Below are 18,781 nucleotides of genomic sequence, written 5' to 3' on the forward strand. Positions count from 1 at the left end.
CAACCACACATGCATAATAACGTTTAAACATTACAATTTGATTGGTGGAGGCTGCAAACGGGAAAAATACTGCTTGTCCCGCATAAACGACATTACTTAAATTCCTTCCATGTTATTCGTATAACACACATTTATATATAAATACATGCAAACATCAAAAGTAAAATATAAAATCCTAAAGTTCATAAACCCCCTAACAATTAAAAAAGCCAGTGAAATGAGCAAATTATTATGACAATATCTTAAACAGAATAATGCAATTAATGCCTCGTTTACTTTGATGAGTTGTCTAAACAATAGTAAAACTGTTATATTCCTTTAAAAAGACATACACTGCAAAGTCCTTCATATCCAGTCTAATTGGTCTTAGCAGCAGGTTACTAGGTCAGCAGCAGGACAGTAGCTCCAGCTGACATTCTGGCCTCACTTGTCTTATATCCCATAGCTACAAAGCATGTGTTCATTTGGAGTAAAACATGAGCGGTTATAAGAGGAACTAAAAAGAAGCTCACATCTACAAACACATTGTCTTTTCTTTCAATTTATTCATCTCTCACACAGCCAAGATTACATGACACACAGGGACATTGCGATAGTGCACCTGTCATACATGTGACAATATTAAAAGGATTTGATGTTAATAGATAATATGGAAGATCAGCAAAAAGGCCCAGTCTTTGGAAATGTATAGATTGTATGGTACTGTTCTCTGCAAGCCTGCAGCATTATATGTACAAAAACAATAACTTAGTTTACAAAATATACAGGTAAAACAGGAACAATGAAGGTGGAAACGCAAAATAAAAACATTCAAGTATGTTCTTAGTAAACATACAAAGAACATCATTAGAATTAGGATGGCCCATAGCAATGATTGTAGGAACATTAAGTCAAGTGACCTTCATAGTCACATGTGGAATGGTACCTGATGAAGAAATGAAGTACAAACGTCACGACTTTGCTAAAATAGCGTTTTGGGAGCAGTTTTCCAGCATGTGGGCATGTTTTCATTTCTAAGATTGCGTTTGCCTTTTAGCCTACACCACTGTTGGGTAGCATGGTGGGATGTGATTACATTACCATGATCGAACAATAAAAAGTGACACATGCATCAGTTTATACACACAGGAGGTCACGCTTTCTGCTACCTGTCGAACGAGACAGCGGCACATTATAAAGACAGAACAGAAACAGCCCGTGGAAAAACAAATAGGAATGCAAACGTTAATAATAGACACGCAGGAGATGCTTCCCATTTGGGAGTATGAGAACGAAAATGTTCTTTGAAAAACGATTAAGAGGCCACAAAACAAATACACAAAAAAAAAAAAAACATTCATGCAAAGAAGCCAACCCTTTCTCTGTTCTGCTGACAGCTACTAAACTGGCTTAATAATTTCAGCATAATCCTCGAGACATATTCTAAAATGTGCACTCTTTCACAAACATGATAAACTCAAGATGACTGGAAAAAAAAAACATCAAAACGAAAGAAACCAGATTTGGGTTTAGCAGTGGGTTACACTCGTTTCATCTTATCCAGAGCCAACCACATTCATAAGCAAATCAAAACAGAATCATTCATATATTGCTACAGAGCAAGAGAATTCTGAAGGCTACACCTCAAACAACACTTAACCACATGCATGCATGCCCACAAAACTCTCCTCGAAATCAGCCATGACAGAAGGATCATGTTTGGATAAGATCAATATTAACATCACACAACTAGTTCAGGTAAAATACACCATTTCAACAAGCACTTCAAACTCAAACAACTGTCACTCACTAGCTGAAATAAAACAAAAGACGTCTATACATCATCTCAGTGTAAAGCAATGTGTCAATTCCTTTTCCTTCTTTACAAATATATCTAAGGTTTCATAGCTTATTCCATGTGTTTTCCTACATTCTCACAGCTAACATACGTTGACCTTTGCCATCAAGTAACTAAAACTGCAATAAAGACATGGAAGAAGAAACCTCTAAATAGGCTTATTTGTATGCGTATATACAAAACTGGACATGTTTAGCATGTTCCTCAATCGCTCCATACAGTACTTCAACAGTGCAAAAATGTTCCGACATTAACCCCAGAATCAGCCTAAATGTTAACGATCTAACATCTGGATGACTTTTGTGGCGTCTCTCTCTCCTGTCAGCCCTACATTCAATTTTGATTATACTTGCTAAACTCTATCATCGCTCATAAGTAAAAACAACTAACATGGAATCTTATGAAGTGATTACAGGTAACGGCAGCGTCTAAGCTTCTGTACACCTGAAGAACAACTGCCAGTCAATGCAGCATCTTTAGCAGGATCCTAATCAGGCAATGACAATGACACACGCTCTTGACATTTGCATTTAGCTGTGTGGTAGTGAATATGTTCTGGACTCATTCCTGCTCGTTGCTTGAATATTAAAATGTTTGTGAGGGATCATAGTTGTTTACACTGTGCACGTGTCAAATAAAGGCATGTTATTTCCAAACCAGCGTCGCTACAGGGGCTCTAACCTCAACACTAAATGTTTTTGTGGATGTTGCAGCAGTTTTTAATAGAGCTGGAATAAACGATCTGCCTCAAACTGTAGCATTATTATATTTACATCCACTCAGCAGCTACTCAAGTAGATAAAAACCTAAACTTAATCCAGACAAGCAAACATCAGTAGAAGACAAACATTTATAATGAGATAAACGACCATCACTGGTCGTCGTCAGACTTCCTCAGGACATGTTCTAGTGTAGGTGAGCAGCAGATGCTCAAATTAATGAAAAATAACATTTTGTCTTCAAAAAATTCAGTCCTTCCTAGAACGCTGTGTTTGGAGAAGCACTGCATGTGGGTGTGAGACTACTTGGCAATAATCGCTCCTGCATGTGTCTGCATCTGTCTCGAGATGAATCCTCTTCTTCTTGGCAAAGAAAAAAAAATACAACTTTGAGTGACAGAAGAAAAGTCCTGTCATACAGACGAAGGCCCAGAGATTCTATCAAAGCACAGTGCTTCATGTCCCACACGGCTCCAAGCGTAGGGAGGAAGAAGTCACTGCATCTGTGTAGGAGTCAAGCTAAATGGTAACTTACGCTCAAGATGTTAGATGAAAACTCAACCCTTCTGGTCTTCCTTGTGAAAATTAAAGCACTTTTGAGTGAAAAAGTGACTCAGAGATTTGGTTCATTCATCATCATACATTGATGAGTAAGCATGACTGACATCATATCCGCACTGGAAAACGGTGTAGAACTCTCAAACACAGAGTCCTGACTGCAAAGCTGTGAGGCGGCGCTCGATGCATTCCTTACCTATTGACACAAGATAAACAAACAGCGGGCGGTTCAGTGTAGGAGATGCTAGCTGGGGTTTCTGTGCTACACCGGCCGAGTGGATACACTTACATTTGCTAACGCAGAGGATGTCATCCTGTTCAGTGAGCAGCAGGGACAGGCCCTCCATCAGCAGCAGAGCTTTATGGTAGCGCAGGATCGATGCTTCCCCCTGGTGGAACATCTCATCCAGTGCAGCAGCCTGAACCTGGGACCACAATAAAACGCTCAAATTCATGTTTGATTTGGGTCCTAAGTAAAATAGAAAATGTTACTGCCCCATTTGCCTCGGCTTCAAAAATCTGCTGTCTTGCCACTAATAAATTTTTTAATTAATGCTTTACCCTGCATGCAGAAACACACTATCTTCTGGTTAACACCCTTAGTGTCCTTGTTTTTCCTCTGACTCACCATCTGCACAGTGTGGCTGAAGAGCAGCCGCTCGGCGGTGATGGAGGTGATTTGGTCCATTAGACTGTGCTTCCTGGAAAAGAAGCGCTCTAGACGCGTGCTGAGTGAACGGCAGGCTGCCACACTGGCCTTGTACAGCTCATTCAGCCTCCTGACTACTGTAAAAGGGACAGACGGAAGAAATTCAAACTCAATTTGTTACATTGTAAAGAGGTAGCATTTTTAAAAAGAATAAACCACTTTTGTAGAAATCGCTCTCTGACGGGGTGGCTCTTACCTTGTTTGACTGTGGTGGATGGGTAGAGTTTGCCTTGTTTAACTCTCTCCATAGCTGTGTGTAAGGCAGTCGACAGGAGCTCTGCAGTCTTAAGGTAGAGAACCAGCTGTTCTGCGTGACTGAAAGCACAATTACATATGTACATAAACATTCATTCTATTTCATTTTTTGCTTATCCGGGAGCTCCAAAATGATTCTCAGTGAAACTGAATAAACTGTATTCACAGAGGTTAACAGGGCCTCACCTCCACTCCCGACTCAGCAAGCTTATCTGATCTGCTACCATGCTGTGCTGATGTAAGAGGGAGGGATGACAAGGGTCCCCCTGTTCACCCATCACCGCAGTGCCACGGGCTCCGGCCACCTCCATTAGACAACAGGCGAAATCCAAGAGGAAATGCAGCCTTTGCACAGTGTCTGTGTGCTCCTGCTGCACTCCACACAGAAAGACACATTTTAGTGAGCCGAATATAAAGATCCTCTGCATCCACTATTCAAGCAACACCATAGGCTGCACCACCTGGATCCTTAGCACAGACTCCTATCACTACGCTCCAGAGCTGTGTGGGACACCTGCTTCTCACCTCCATCAGTGTCTCCTCAGGCAGCTCCGGTGCCTCGAAGGCTACAGGACCACCCATGTTGGCTGTGATAGGATCAGCGAAGCCGCATCGAGGACTAGAAGGAGCCTCAAAGCCATCCAGATAGACGCCAGTCTGAGGGTACCGGCTGGTGAGGGAGCCCGGAGGGCTCACGGATGGGAACGAGCCTGCAGGTGTTGGAAAGAAGCCATCGCTAAAGTGTGATACGTCAAGTATTGTTATCAAATGACACTCCACTAGACTATAAATAACTGAACTGAAAGTGAGGACGCCAATTATGCTGCTGTTATTTCAGGCATTTGTAAGGCATTTTATGCTTCCGAATCATCAAGCAGCTGCATTAATTCTACTTTCCATTACAAATCCTCTAAGTGCCAATTACCAATTTGAAAACTATGTGTTAGGAAAAAGGAGCCATTTAAGTTATTACTCAATAATTGCAACTCTATCGCGTCACAGTTTTGTTTAATTATAGTCTTGGCCTGTAGAAAAATCAACCTTTCAAGCACAACACCGTGACATTTAATTACATTTCCACATGATGGAAAATTAAAAATAACAGCTTCCCTGTGCTCTGCGTTACATGGTGTGCAGCACGTAATAGTGATACTGCTGTGTAAGTGGAATTTGATTTGTTATTGCTGCGGCAACAGTAAGTAGAGACAAACGAGTCGTATTTATCTGTATTAGGGTGTGCATGTTGTACCGGAGTATTTCCTTTGTCTGGAGGTATGAGATGGGGTGCTGCTGTTGGGAGGGGAGCCTACAGTGAAAACCACCTGGGCCGGGCTGCTGGAACCAGGAGCAAGCCCTACCCCACCACCTGGGGGCACTACAGGACACACAGGTTGGCAAAAGCCAGCATATTACTAACCATCAATTCTAGTCAAGCACAACATATAGATCAAATAGATCTGAAGCATCATAGTCGAAAAAAACAAGTATTAAAATCATCACTTGGGATGTGCCTACCTGTTATGTCTATGGCTTTATCACAGGTCAGGTTCTCTGTGCTACCTCCCCCGCCCACAGGTCCCCCAGGTCCGAATGCAGCCATCAGCAGCATGTCAGACAGACGGCCAGTACTCTGAGACCTGCACCAAAAGGTGGGAGGAAGAAGTGAAAATTTAAGAATATATGTATTTTTTGCAACCGGCTCCTCAGTTAGCATGTTGGGAAAGTCAGCGAAAATACAGCAAATGCACAGGTCATCAGCAGCAACAGAACAGAACAAACCCAAACTAATCTCACCTTCCAAAACCCCTGGTATCACCATTCAGTCTGTGGATGCAGTGTGCAGCTGCTGGGTGTCCTGGCTCTCTGGGTTCTGCTGAAGCAGTAGCAGTCCTGCTGCCCGGTGAGCCAATGACCAAACCCTGCTGTGTCAGGAAGGTCACCAGGTTTGGAGAGCTGGGAGGCCTGGGGAATTCAAACGGAGGAACGGCCTGAAAAAAAGGAGACAAGGAGGGAAATGGAGATGTAGCAGAGGTTAGATATAAAGCACAGGCCGAGCCACACTTTCACACAGACACACACACACACAGACTCACCCTGGAAGGGGAGCCCAGTATGGTAGGAAGAGGGCTGCGCTGCATCAGTTCACTCAGTCTGGGGGAGGAGTGCATGGGGCAAACTGTCATCAGACCCGCCGAGGGGGCCGCCACCGGGTCAGAGTACTGCTTACGGATCTTGTGTCTGCCCCCGTTGCACTCCAGCAGACAGGGAGCACTGTGGAGTCGTGTTCCCAGCCCCGTGTTCTGAGCGTGCTGCTGAGGAGGAGGAGGAGCAGCAGCTGCGGAGAAATAAAAGAGAAGTCTGATTATGATGCCTCGGCCACGTGTGACCAGACAACTGTGACTGAGTCACTATGAGGCAGCAGGTGGCGAGAAGAGTGTCTGCTTAAGTGGGTGGTTGGTTCAGTTTTTCAACAGATAACTTTACCATTGACCAAAGGTCCCTTCTTCTGTTTGTGTAGAGACAGATACCTTGTGGGGAGAGCTGGAACGGTCTGGCGCCTCCCAGGGAGAACCTGCGCGTGGTGGCAACTGCTCCTTGGCCACCGGGGGGTGAAGGTCCACCTCGAGCAAAGCCCAGAGAACTCCCACTGCTGCAGCGTCGCACCGGCGTCGAGAGCCTGATGACACAATGTGATGATGAGTCGCTGCAGCCGAAAGGTTTATGATCGACATGAAACTGGGGGATGTGGACACACACCGTGGTGAAGCATCCCGTTTAGGAGAGTGGAGGTTATGCTCCATGCGCTGGTAGTTCTGGACCTGACTGGGGACCGGGATGGGCAGTGACTGGCTGCGGTTTCCATAGTTACTTCCAGAAAACTCACTGGGCCTGCCAACAACAGGGAGAAGAACAGAGGGTGCTGTTAATAAAGAGACAAGACAATGTGTAACTCTGGCCATGCACCCAACAAACACAACGTTTGTCATCTACAAGATTAAACCACCGTGTGCATCAAACACTGACATCGACTCTGATGAGGTTCCCGCTAACATATGTTTCTACTCAAAAACTGACATGCACTTGATGAATTTAAGAGGCATTGGGGCGTTTGTAGCGTCGCATGCTGTTTGTTACCTGACAGAAGTAGGGGAGCCGCTGCAGGGAGGTGAGTGTGGCGGCGTTTTGGCTGGGATACACAGAGCAGCGGAAGCCAACAGGGAGCTGATTCAAACGTGGACATAAACAGGAGAAACGTCGATGAGACACGTTTAGAGCGTCAGCGTAAGTCTGGCTCATCAGCTGTAACACGGTCAAACCACTTCAGTGAAACAATCGTGCTCTCACCCGCTGTTCATCAGACTGTCCTGAAGAACTTTACTGTCACACGTCACTTCACCTGCTGGGGAACAGAAAGAAAACAGTCACGTTGAAGAATAGAATAGAAAACATGAACAAAAAAGCCATCTAAAATCACATTTGACGTCTACGGGTGCAGGACTTTGCACCATTTGATGATTCCTTACTGTTGAAGTGCGCAGGCACCATGACGAAGTCGTCCGTGTCACAGGAGGAGGAGTTCTTGCTGCTGCCGCCGCCTCCGGATGAGTCCTTGAGGTGAAAGCCGATTGCCTCCTGGGTGGGGGAGGCCAGGGGTTTGGCACGCAGATGCTGAACCTCAGCAAGAGACTGCTGCACAGGCGCGAAGACAGAGCAGCGTTAAACACACAGGGGATTTGATTACGGGCAGAGGAACTGGAAAAAATAAGGAGCAGGACGCACCGGTGGCGATGCGAGATGGGAGGTGGAGGAACTGCTACAGGAGCTGGCTGATGCAGAGCTTGGGAGGCAGGTCATGGTCACCGCTGGAGTAGCTACAGCAAAAAGCAGCAACGCAGCCAGGATAAGAACAGAGCAAAACTATGCAAGACAGCAGCGATGGATCGCACGGATTACGTGAATGGTTTTATACCCTTCTTCATTGATGAACTAGCCTCCATGAAAGGGTGAGAGAAGAACTCATCTGCCAAAAACACAACAAGTCCAATAAATCACATGGTGCAATGAAGTCATCATTTATATTTAAACATGTGCAACATCCCCTTCAGACACATGCATGACCTCATGCCTCATCAACACCACGCGCACAGAAATAATCACGTCCACAGAGTCACGTGTCCACTAACCAAAGTCCATGCGGTTCTTGTGGTTGCGCTGCAGCAGACCCAACAGGAGGTGCCTCAGATGGCTCGACGTCTCTCTGGGGATGCTAAAGGAAACCACACACACACACACACAGTCAGTCTCCTGCCGTTTCACAGAGAATGAATGTGATGTCGTCTCCATGTGAGGCTTTACTTGGGGCTGAGGTCCTTGTGTTTCTCATAGAACATCCGGAGCTCCTGGGGACTGTTGGCCTAAAGACGACAGAGGATGAGACAGTTGAAAACATGCAAATGTTGCGTGCAGCATCGTTTTGCATTATGTTGCCGACAAACTGACGAACTGTTTAAAAAAGGCCTGACAACGACGCACAGAATCGCGCTTTTCAAGCGGTTTCATAAAAGCTGCTGGACTGGTGCAGACGACAGCGTGTTAGAAGTTGTTTCATCTTTCACGGCTGTCAAGTCGGCCTCATCTCTCATCGCCTTGGAAGAGGAGACAGCTTGTCTCACTACTTTCAACAGACAGAGCGATTTGACAAGAATGAAAACATCTCAAGGGAACATTTAAGGAGGCTTTGTTTTAGTGTTTTTCTACACTTATCATATTTAAAATGATTAACATCACAATGATCGCAAATAAATCCTGGTTTAAATCTCAGAATGTGGTCCACTATATATAAAATAGTGATTAAGTATATGAATAAAAACAGTGAAAAACAGTGCAACAGTAAAAACAAATCAAAAACATATTCAAATGTATTAATAATCATAGTGAAATGATAGTAACCATGCAAACGTGCTTTCCTTTGCATAGATAGAGATGCAAATGAAGCAGGTCAAACTGCAACAAGCCAGTTAGTCAGCATCCAAACAGCGCGGTGAAGTTACCTGAAAAGGAGCCTTCCCAGTCAGGCACTGGAACACGATGGTCCCTATGCTCCACAGGTCGGCCTTGGCGTCGTAGTTCTGGGACATGATGACCTCAGGAGCCTGGTGAGGAAGAGTCAGATCACGCTCAGCGGCCAGTAACAAATCCCTGCCTCAGTGATAAACAGGAGTCACATCTAAATCTGCTTGGGTGTAAAGACACCACACACTGCTCACCATGTACATGGGCGAGCCGCACAGTGTCGCCGCCATCATGTTGTTCTGAAGGTACCTGGCGAAACCAAAGTCCGCTGCAGAGCGACAACGAGATGAATTTAGAAGATGTGAAGATTCAAAGGAGAAGAGCAGTGAGATGATTAATGCAGAAATAATAAAGTGTTGTTTCAGTCCATGCCAGCGCTCATGTCTGCACGTGTACGGGCCCTCGCGCATCCAGACCCACCGATCTTGATGCAGGTGTTGTTGGAGTGTGACTTGCGTCCCGGCGGGTAAGAGAGCAGGATGTTCTGAGGCTTAAGGTCCCGGTGGATGATCCCTTTGGACTGGAGGACCCTCATGGCGCCGGCGATCTGCTGCAGGAAAACTCGAATAGTGTCCTCACTCAGCGTGCCTTTGGCTGCGGGCGGAGGAGCACGTCGTTAAAGGCTAATTAGTGACAAATCACTCTTGTACCAGGCTCAGCGTGCGACAGCCCACATTTTAACATGACTTTAGTGGACTGGCACATTTTCAGTGTCTCTAACATATTCCGCTGCTCAGCGCCTCCCCTCTCTTGAATGTCAGGCTTCACTCGAGCCATGAAATATTCAGTTCATTGGCCACAGTGTGCAGAGGACCCAGAAGATACTTGTGAAACTGTGAACCAAGCAGGAAGACTCTGATTTCCTTTATCGGAGACTTGGTACCTGCCACGTTGTACAGGAATCACCTGTCAGCACACAGCTGGAGGTTGACACCTTAACGACTACACGAGACGAGGCAAAGCTCGACAGGTTGAGCAGGAGGTGTGTTTATTGGCTGCTTCAAATGTTTCCAGTGTGGAAATAATAGTCAGATAATAGTCAGAATAAATATTTTAAATTATTTCTATAAATTCTTCTACAGAAGCATTTTGTTGTTTTGTTGTCATCACTGCTGCTTGGAAATATTCAGAATCATGGCCTTTAGATGCACAAACAGAGTGTGTTTTAGTTTCATGTGTCAAGCAAAAAACAAAACGATTCATGTTTTTAGTGGATAGACGTTGCACTTACAGTGTAAGTAGTCAGCGAGGTCGCCCCCATTGCAATACTGGGATGAGAAAGAGAAGGAGAGAGCAAAGGAAAAGAGGAGTAGGCAAGATTAAATGAATGACATTGGAAAACACAGGTAACGCAGAGGATTGATGTGTAACCATGGTGAATACATGTCTGACATCAGCCAGGCTCTGCAGGGACCGTGTAGAAAAAGATCAGAGGATTGATTTACTGAAGAGTGATGTGTTTACAGATTTATAACCCGGCTCTCACTGCCTGCATTATTATGAATGAGCCTGGGAAAGGACAGAGATAGCTCTGACTGAGGAAGCATGCTGCAAGTCCTTTCCTCTTTTAAAACACATAGCTATAAAAGCATAAAGATGGAAAATGGGCAGAAAATGCCTCTTGTCAAATGTTCTATGTTCTGCCTACATTTAGCTCAATAACACTTTATTTCCCAGGCCCCTTATTATATAAGTGTTAAGAAATAAGAACAAACAGTCCATTAGGTTTTCTAAAAGGACTTGTATAATAAAGCATTACCAAATATTCTAATATTTTTGTGACATTCTACTATCAAAAGGTGTAAAACTGCTCCATCGCTGCTTTTTAAACTACAAAATGTCTTGTGATCTCTGTTGTTTCCTGCTTTTACAGACACACACAAAAAGGTGTTTTTAGCCCAAAAGTAGCAGGAGGATTCATTCAACATGTTATTTACCCTCTGGCTGTTTATCAAGTAAAAAATATCCAGCCACAGCAAAAAGCCTGACACTTTTGGATGTTGACTGGCAGCCATTCAGCCCGGCTGATGCCCGAGGACAATGCTAATTATAGCTGGGGTCCTGACAGCGCTCTCTGCAGAAGCTCAGACAATGCAGCGCCGAGCAAACAAAGGCCAACATCAGTGTGAGCTTACCTCCATTACCAGGTACACTGAGCTGGCAGTTTCCTAAGAGAGAGGAGATAAGGGTGGGTGTAAACAAACATGTCAGCGACAGGCATAAAAAAATCATTTGGTCGTGTTGCTCACAGATCACAGCGAGCTACTGAATGAGGCTGGAAAAACACACAGGCCAATAGGAAAAAATACAAATGAATGACAAAAGAAAAAGAAATGACAAGTGAAAGCCAGACACCAGCTAATACGCGACTCCAGACTCCGCTGAGTGTGATGCATAAGAAGGTGTTTCACAGTAAAATCATGTCTATCCAAACCATCTACCGTGTCGCAGTAAACAGCATTATCAAAGAAAATGGGCGAACGTGAGCGTGAGCACAGGAGAAACCACTCGGAGTTGTTGTGGGAAATTGGTAAAACAGCTACAACTTTGAATTTTCCCCTGATGTGCTCGCACGCTCTCATCCGGCTTCATAACACACAGGATTAGAGAAACAGAACCAAAGTGGGCCAACCAGATAAAGCCTCCTACATGTGGCAACCAGCTGCCATTGTTCCCCCACCCCCGAACCCTTTTCTGTGTCTTGTTCAGTTCAGCCGAGTCAGCTCTTCTGGGGCTGGTTGTGTTCTGCATCGTGAGACAGACCAGTCACTCAGTCACATCCTCACGTTTTGTGGGAAGAATCAGAGCAACACACAATAGCTTCAAAAAGTGCTTTTTTTGAGGTTGGCTTGTCAAATTAAGTGTGACCAGATAACAAATTTACATTTTTCTCTCCTTGTTAAGACATAGATGTTCGTATTGGTTGTGTACTATTTACTCTGCAATGAGGTTCCCTGTACTTATAACTTATATAGGAAATTAGTTAATTCCATGGTTCCCATTTGTGTTTTCTGAAACCAGAGTCCCTGGTTCAGTGAGGACTGTTATTCTAATTAGCAGAAAACACAACATTAGCACATCTATTCAGGGTATTTGTATTTGCTATTTACTTACTAAAAAGCTATTGTGAAACAGGAACTTTTTGTTGTATTGTTATGGCGTTTTCCTGCAGTGCTGCTGCACATTCAGACCAATCCGGTGGTCCCAATCCAACTACACTCATTTAAACTTGAGTGTGTGTAAATGACAGGGTCACTTCATGCTCTAATGAAATAAACACAGGGGTCAACTATGGCCAGTGAGAACCAATGTCCAGGTCCAGTAGGTGAAACCTACAGAAGTGGATCTTATCAGATTTCCTGTATGTTTAAAAAAAAGGTTAAAATGGTGCTAATAAGCAAAAGGTGGAGCAATAATGCTGTAGTCTTGTCAGACGCTGCAATTGGCATGAGCACTGATCTCAGCATTATTTGCAAAGCAGATGGCTATTTGTCAGTCATGGATCACAAAGACAAAAGAAACACCTGGTGAGTCAGGACGTGTGTGTCGGCGGGGGCAGGGGTCGCGCTGTTTAAACTAGCAGGCCAGTGTTAGCGCAGGCCTGGGCTACAGGCAAGAGCACTGGCCTCACTGTCCAGCACTAATATTTATACCTAATCATGTGCACGTGCAGAACAGAGCATCTACGCTGAACCCTGCAGGCACCTTGAGATAATGAAAGAGTGATAAACTCCTGACTGTGAGTATTTGCAAAATGTAGATCAAGCAAATATTTTTCTCCCAGAGGCAAAGTAGTAAAAGCCCACTGTTCAAGCTGAATGAGGCAGATGTAGGTCAGGTGAAACGAGCGCGTCTAACAAGTCCATCTGCTCTGGTCTGTGAGCTCAGGCTGATGGGAAGACTGACACAATCAAAAGGTGTGATAACTCTGTGTGGAAACTCTGGCATTCGTCATTAGGAAGCCTGGCATCACAAACCTGGAAGTCCAGTAATTCAACAATGTTTTCATGTTTCAGCTCCTGCAAAAATGAGAAGAAAGACACAAATATAGTTGTATGTAATGTCACCGTTCACACATGTGACTTTAATACAAATGTGAGCGCTTGGTAGTTTTCAGAGGTTCTGACTCACCTTTAGTATCTTGATCTCTTTCCCCAACAGCGTCTGGGATTTAGCCAGGTTCTTCTTGTTTATGCATTTCACTGCCACTTCCCAGTCACGTTTCTAGGACGCAGCGAGAGCAAATTATTACACGGCTGATGAGCAACGCACAACGCGTGTGATTTACACACGCGTGGACTGATTCACGTCATGCTTGCGTCATTAGTTGCAGGAGTTTGCTAATGAAATTCGGTGCTGATTACAACCTGTGGAGACTAATCAGCTGGAGGTCTGGTGAGCACAAGAGGTGTAAAGTCCTGTCCTTCATTACGTAACAATGAAGTGGCCTGAACTTTTATCATGTTCGTATTGTTTCACTCTGTATTGCAGTAAGTGCTCTACTGTGGATAAACTGCACGTCTGTGCCAGTTTATTCATCTCATAATATTAGAAATGGGTGAACAAACCACTCTATATAACGCAGTTAGACTTTAAAAGCCTGCAGGATATGCCCCAACATGTTTCTAAGTTGTCTCATCACAGAGCTTCCTGCTGGAACCAGAACATGTCTGCTGACCTACATTCGATTCATCACAAAAATGACAGTGTAGCTATTCGCCTAATTAATAATAAGGTCACCACACAGTGACTGATGGAGCGTTTAACAGGTATTACAGCATTTCATGCAACTGCAGTGTGTTATTGCACTGAACATCCTGCCCGTGCGCACGGGCCTCTTAAGGTGGTCCGATGAAAATAAATACACAGGTGGACGATGGCAGGCGACGCTTCGCCTCAGGAATGCACCCAAACCACGTAGGAAACACAACGCATAGTTTGTAAGGCCACATATTTTGTCAATGAGTGTAAGTAAATACCCGAGGCAATACTCACCTCTCGATGTCGTCCCTTAAAGACCACAGCAAATGCGCCATGTCCGATCAGGTCCTTCCGACTGAACTCAAACTTTCCCACCGACTCCATCTTAGGCCAAAGTCTGAGTGTGCACCACTAAGAGCTGGACACACAACCCGGAGGCCTCAGCTCTCGCTTCGTGCTGTCTACTGTTCCTTCCTCCTGGTTCAAGTGGCGGCAGCAGCAGGGATGTTCGCCCCGTCTCTCACTTGCCATGGGCTGGCCTTCTGACAGCAAACCGCCCTCTCCTCTCATGTTCGCACGCATAGGTCCTGGGGTTCGTACCCTAACAACGCTTTGGGCCGACCTCCATGGCTGACATCGCGGCTAACAGCGACTTAGCTAAATTCACACGCGAGCACCGTCGAGTCTTGTTTTTGCAGCTGTTTCCAACGCTCCACCTTAAACAGCAGCTCGCTGCGTTTTGTTTGTATACAAGGAGCTCGTCGCTTCTATCGTCTCCAGAGTCACACGACGAAAAACGCTCTGGTTGGAAACTTAACATGAGATAACAAATGTTTAAATAACCCGAAAAGACCGTGAATGTTCCCCGAAAGCTCTTGCTAATACTCGATTACTCGGCGAAAGTCGCAGAGGCGATACTCCAAACAAAGCAGAGCGAGTCTAGACAGTTTAATAATGCGCATGCGCAAGGCAACTACAGCTGTAGCTTCGACGTCAGCTGACCAGAAAACCCACAGGAGACGCTCGCGGCGGACCGCTACGAAGTATAGAAAGTTGGTCACGTGATTATCGAAAACGGCCGAAAGGAGTCTGCGTATGTTCGACAGGTCAAGTAGCAGGAGTTCACTTCTTCTCCACAACTATTTTATAGTCTTCACAGCACATTGCTGATTATTATACTTATATTTTTGATTATACAAAACACATGGCGCGCAACTAAAGCTGCTCATGTTTAATCCAATAATGTAATGCAGCACAAAGAGCTGTTTGTTTACTCACCTGTAGCAACATCGCTAACCATGGCTAACACGGTCACGTGACCACGCCTGCTGCATGTCGTAGCGGTCCGCCGAGAGCCCCGGGACGTGCACAAAGGCACTGATGAATGTGCACAATGTTGGAAAGTATATTACAGCTTGACATTAAGTTCCCTCACGTTGTGTTATTTCTAATTGTGAGAAATAAAAACAGGATAAAAAGAATGACACTAAAAGAATCACACTAAAGACATTATACTGTGAACTCACAGCTGAGGGGAGAAAAAAAACACACATGTCCAAAAACGGGACGGATTTAAAGCAGGAAGGCAGAACTGGGGCAGATGACAGGGAAGTCTTTTTAAAAGTTCAGTGATGAAAAATAACAGGCGCGTGGACAGAAACTTGAGTTAATGAGAAATAATGGAAGACAAATCTGCAGAGATAATAACAGAGATATGTGGAGCAGCAGCAAAGAGAGAAAACATCAAAGAAACGTACAAGAAACTATAGAGAGAAGCTCTACAAGGCTTTAATGTGGGATCAGTGGGCTGCAGTTCTGTTATGCAAAATCCAACATTTTCCAAGTATCCTTGATTTAGACCTGTCGTGCATTATATGTGGCTCATGCAGTTATAAACAGTTGGATCCAATACAGTGACTGTGACACATGCAGAAAACTTATATTATTTACTTTATTAACACGGAATATCATTAATGATATTTTACACATTCACTGTATTTACAAATACCAGATGGGGGCAGTAGAGAGCTGCGATCCGCTCCTTTAAACATTAGTATGAAAGCATTAAAAAGTAACTTATTTTTATTAATAAGAAATTTTTTTAGTTAAGGATTTATGGAATTAAATGACAACATACACTCAAGAAATTTAATGACAGTGAGAATTTAGGAGTTAATTATACTTAACATCTTTTGTGACGCATTAGTGCTGTATTATATTCATCATGCTATTGTGACTCAGTCGCGGGGAATTAGCTGAGCCCCGGTGGAAGTCACTGCACAGTGCACAACGACACACTGGAGACCGGATTAAGCTGAAGTCCTGATTTGTTTCTTCCTGTCACTCTTCCCTGCGCTTCACTGTGTCAGGACGTGGGACTGCACAGGGCAGCTGGTGCGTTTCGCTGTGAGCAGCCCACCAGCCACCGTCACAGGTGTCCACTCTGCAGGACTTCGCTTTGGTTTGGAGTATTTTAGCCGCTCAGGAGTTCCGATGGACCGATTGACTGCTTCTTCCCGGCCGCATTAAACCTCAGCCGGTGACACTTGGCACAAGCGCCTTCAGGTGTCTTCAGGTGTTCTCTGGATAAATGAGGCTCTTCATAGACAACAGGGTCCAAACAAACTGTACGTGCAAAATGTAAGAAATATATTTTTATTGTTAGAGTAAACTTCATTTTTCATGGACGTGCACTTTTTTAACTTCAGTTTTACAGTTGGACTGATTTTCCTCTCCTCACTCGGAGCTGCCTCCCATGATAAATCAGGTTTATTAAGGCAGAAGCGGTGGCTTTGTGCCCTGCTCGTCACTTCAGCCTCACATCAAGCCCTCCTCTTACCCACTCAGTGAAAAAGTTGCACATCTGAACGGGGGCCAACTTTTTTATGTAGATGGATCTTGCCATGAAGGTCACCGCTTCTTCAAACCCATCCTCGAACTCAAATGAACTTTTAAGACTTGATCAGCATAATAGTTTTGTCTGTGCAGTGCATTGCCACGCTCGAGCCTGTGATCCTCGCCAATAGGTCACGCCAGATAATTAAACTGAGAAGCTGAGGGAAATTCAATACGCTCTATTACGAGTGAGGGAGCCTTGCTCGCAGGGGACACGTTGGTATTCATGGACCGAAGGTAAAGCTTTTTCAAACCATCGAGAAGCTCCAACTCTTACTGGAAAAACAAGTTTTTAAAAATACCAGCGCTGACTCCAGTGGTCCCAAATTACAGATGAATAAAAATCACAGTAACTGCATGATGGGACACACTGATAGAGCTCAGCAGGTTCGAAGCATTAAAAGGTGTTTTTTTTTCTTTTCTGGAACCACAGAGTCCTTCCCCTCTTGCCTCATATCCAATCAATAATGCAAATATAAATAAATTTTAAATGCTCATCATGGCCAGTTTTGTTTTAATGCAACATTCTAGGAAGCCTAATAGAAATCTGCACATAGAACAATCTACTAGTGCATGTGAAACTCTGAAGCGGCACATGTTGGACCTGTTACCCATCGAGTGATGAAAAGAGTGAGGGTGTAATGTGTGAAAGCCACTTTAGTTCAAGTGGAGGGGCGTCAGAGGCGTTTTACAGTTTGTTGACCAGAGGAAAGCACACAGCTCGTCCGCTTCTTATCCATCTGTTGCTCGCGGTGCGAGGACAAGTCCCCGAATGCAAAGTGATAGACGTTCCATCATGGCACATCCCAACCTTTGGGCCGAGGCGGCACCGGGCCCTCCTTCTGCCAGACCCACTGACTGCTGTGGGGAAAAGTTCACTCTGACCTTTCGTGTAGCGACAGCGAGGAGCCGCCGACACGTCTGCAGTGATGAGTTTCCCACCGTGCACCTCACACACCTGGATCCTCCCCGCGACCTCCACAGCGGCGCTTCTCTTCTTCGTCATTAAAACTACCAAAGAAAGGAAAATAAGATCTGTAATGTCATCAGCTCGGCGGGTTTAGGGCCTCGGGAGACAAAGAAGCCTTAGATTTAATGCAAGCCCGCTTGCTTGGACACATTCTCATTGGACAGCGGTGCCAATCAACACCAGCTCCCGTTGTGATGTCCTAATTAAACGCAGAAAACGTGGAGCTGCTGATAAAAACCAAAGTTTTTCTTTTTTTATTTTGGAAAAATCATTAACTTTTAATTTGAAAAGGTCCATTCAAAATACAATTTACATAATACTCATTGCACTGCTCTGATTAAATACCTACAGCATCTACACACAGTTAATGGTTTAATTCTTAACAATTACGTTTGCTTAAAGCTAGCGGCTCAAAGCGAATGGACCCGCGCAGAGCAGAGGACTGACCCGACCCGCTGCCTCCAGCTCCGGGGAGCAGGTGCTCGGCCGATGACCGCCGGGCCGCACCAGTTAATTAACACCACTCAAGTGTGTCAAAAGGGCGAGGAGAAAAATTGCTGCTCTTAGTGGTGTCACAGCACGGTCTGCAAGGCGTGACAGGAGGGGGATGCGGAGGGAATTATAATGAGTTCATCTGAAACAAACACCATTAGAAAAAATGGGTGGGTTCTGGAGTCCTGACTGTGTTTGTGATGTCTGAAGGCGGAGTAGAAACTGGCAGCAGTCTTCAAACTCCACAACAGGTCGAAGCTTTGATGGAGGCCTCTTTCAGGATGTGTCTGACTCATTTTGTGTAGTTCCTCCCCCCCCTCGCGCGTCGACTATCAGCGAATCTGTTCACAAAGCGCCTCGGCTCGAGCGACCGCCGCGGCGTCGTTTGTTTCCACGAACCAACAGCAGTGACGTCACGAGGCCAAACGCCGCTTCACAACATTGGAGAGACGGAGAGCTGCTCCCGGTCGGCGTCGGCAAGCTGTCGCCGCCTTCATCCGTCCCACTAAATAATTACACACTTAGCACACACGCTCCCAGGGATCGGCCTGTGAGCGCGTTCAGCCGGCAAA

General features: G+C 45.0%; 1 protein-coding gene across 1 annotated transcript; it reads right to left on the reverse strand.

Annotated features, from left to right (window-relative positions):
• Positions 1 to 525: 525 nt before the first annotated feature.
• On the reverse strand, positions 526 to 14,814 carry ulk1b (unc-51 like autophagy activating kinase 1). The gene is made up of 27 exons (XM_029168838.3): positions 14,147 to 14,814; positions 13,283 to 13,375; positions 13,129 to 13,170; positions 11,287 to 11,319; positions 10,383 to 10,419; positions 9,572 to 9,745; positions 9,346 to 9,419; positions 9,130 to 9,231; positions 8,435 to 8,493; positions 8,263 to 8,345; positions 8,049 to 8,099; positions 7,859 to 7,950; positions 7,603 to 7,768; positions 7,424 to 7,478; positions 7,214 to 7,300; positions 6,836 to 6,967; positions 6,607 to 6,755; positions 6,172 to 6,413; positions 5,873 to 6,066; positions 5,594 to 5,715; positions 5,328 to 5,453; positions 4,604 to 4,788; positions 4,265 to 4,449; positions 4,020 to 4,138; positions 3,743 to 3,900; positions 3,404 to 3,539; positions 526 to 3,310 (listed from the first exon to the last, which is right to left on the reverse strand). Exons 1-27 carry the CDS (start codon positions 14,234 to 14,236, stop codon positions 3,255 to 3,257), a joined length of 3,042 nt encoding a protein of 1,013 aa, XP_029024671.1. The 5' UTR covers positions 14,237 to 14,814; the 3' UTR covers positions 526 to 3,254.
• Between the last annotated feature and the right edge of the window lie 3,967 nt (positions 14,815 to 18,781).

This window comes from Betta splendens, chromosome 12, assembly GCF_900634795.4.
Source record: "Betta splendens chromosome 12, fBetSpl5.4, whole genome shotgun sequence".
Taxonomy (NCBI): Eukaryota; Metazoa; Chordata; class Actinopteri; order Anabantiformes; family Osphronemidae; genus Betta; species Betta splendens.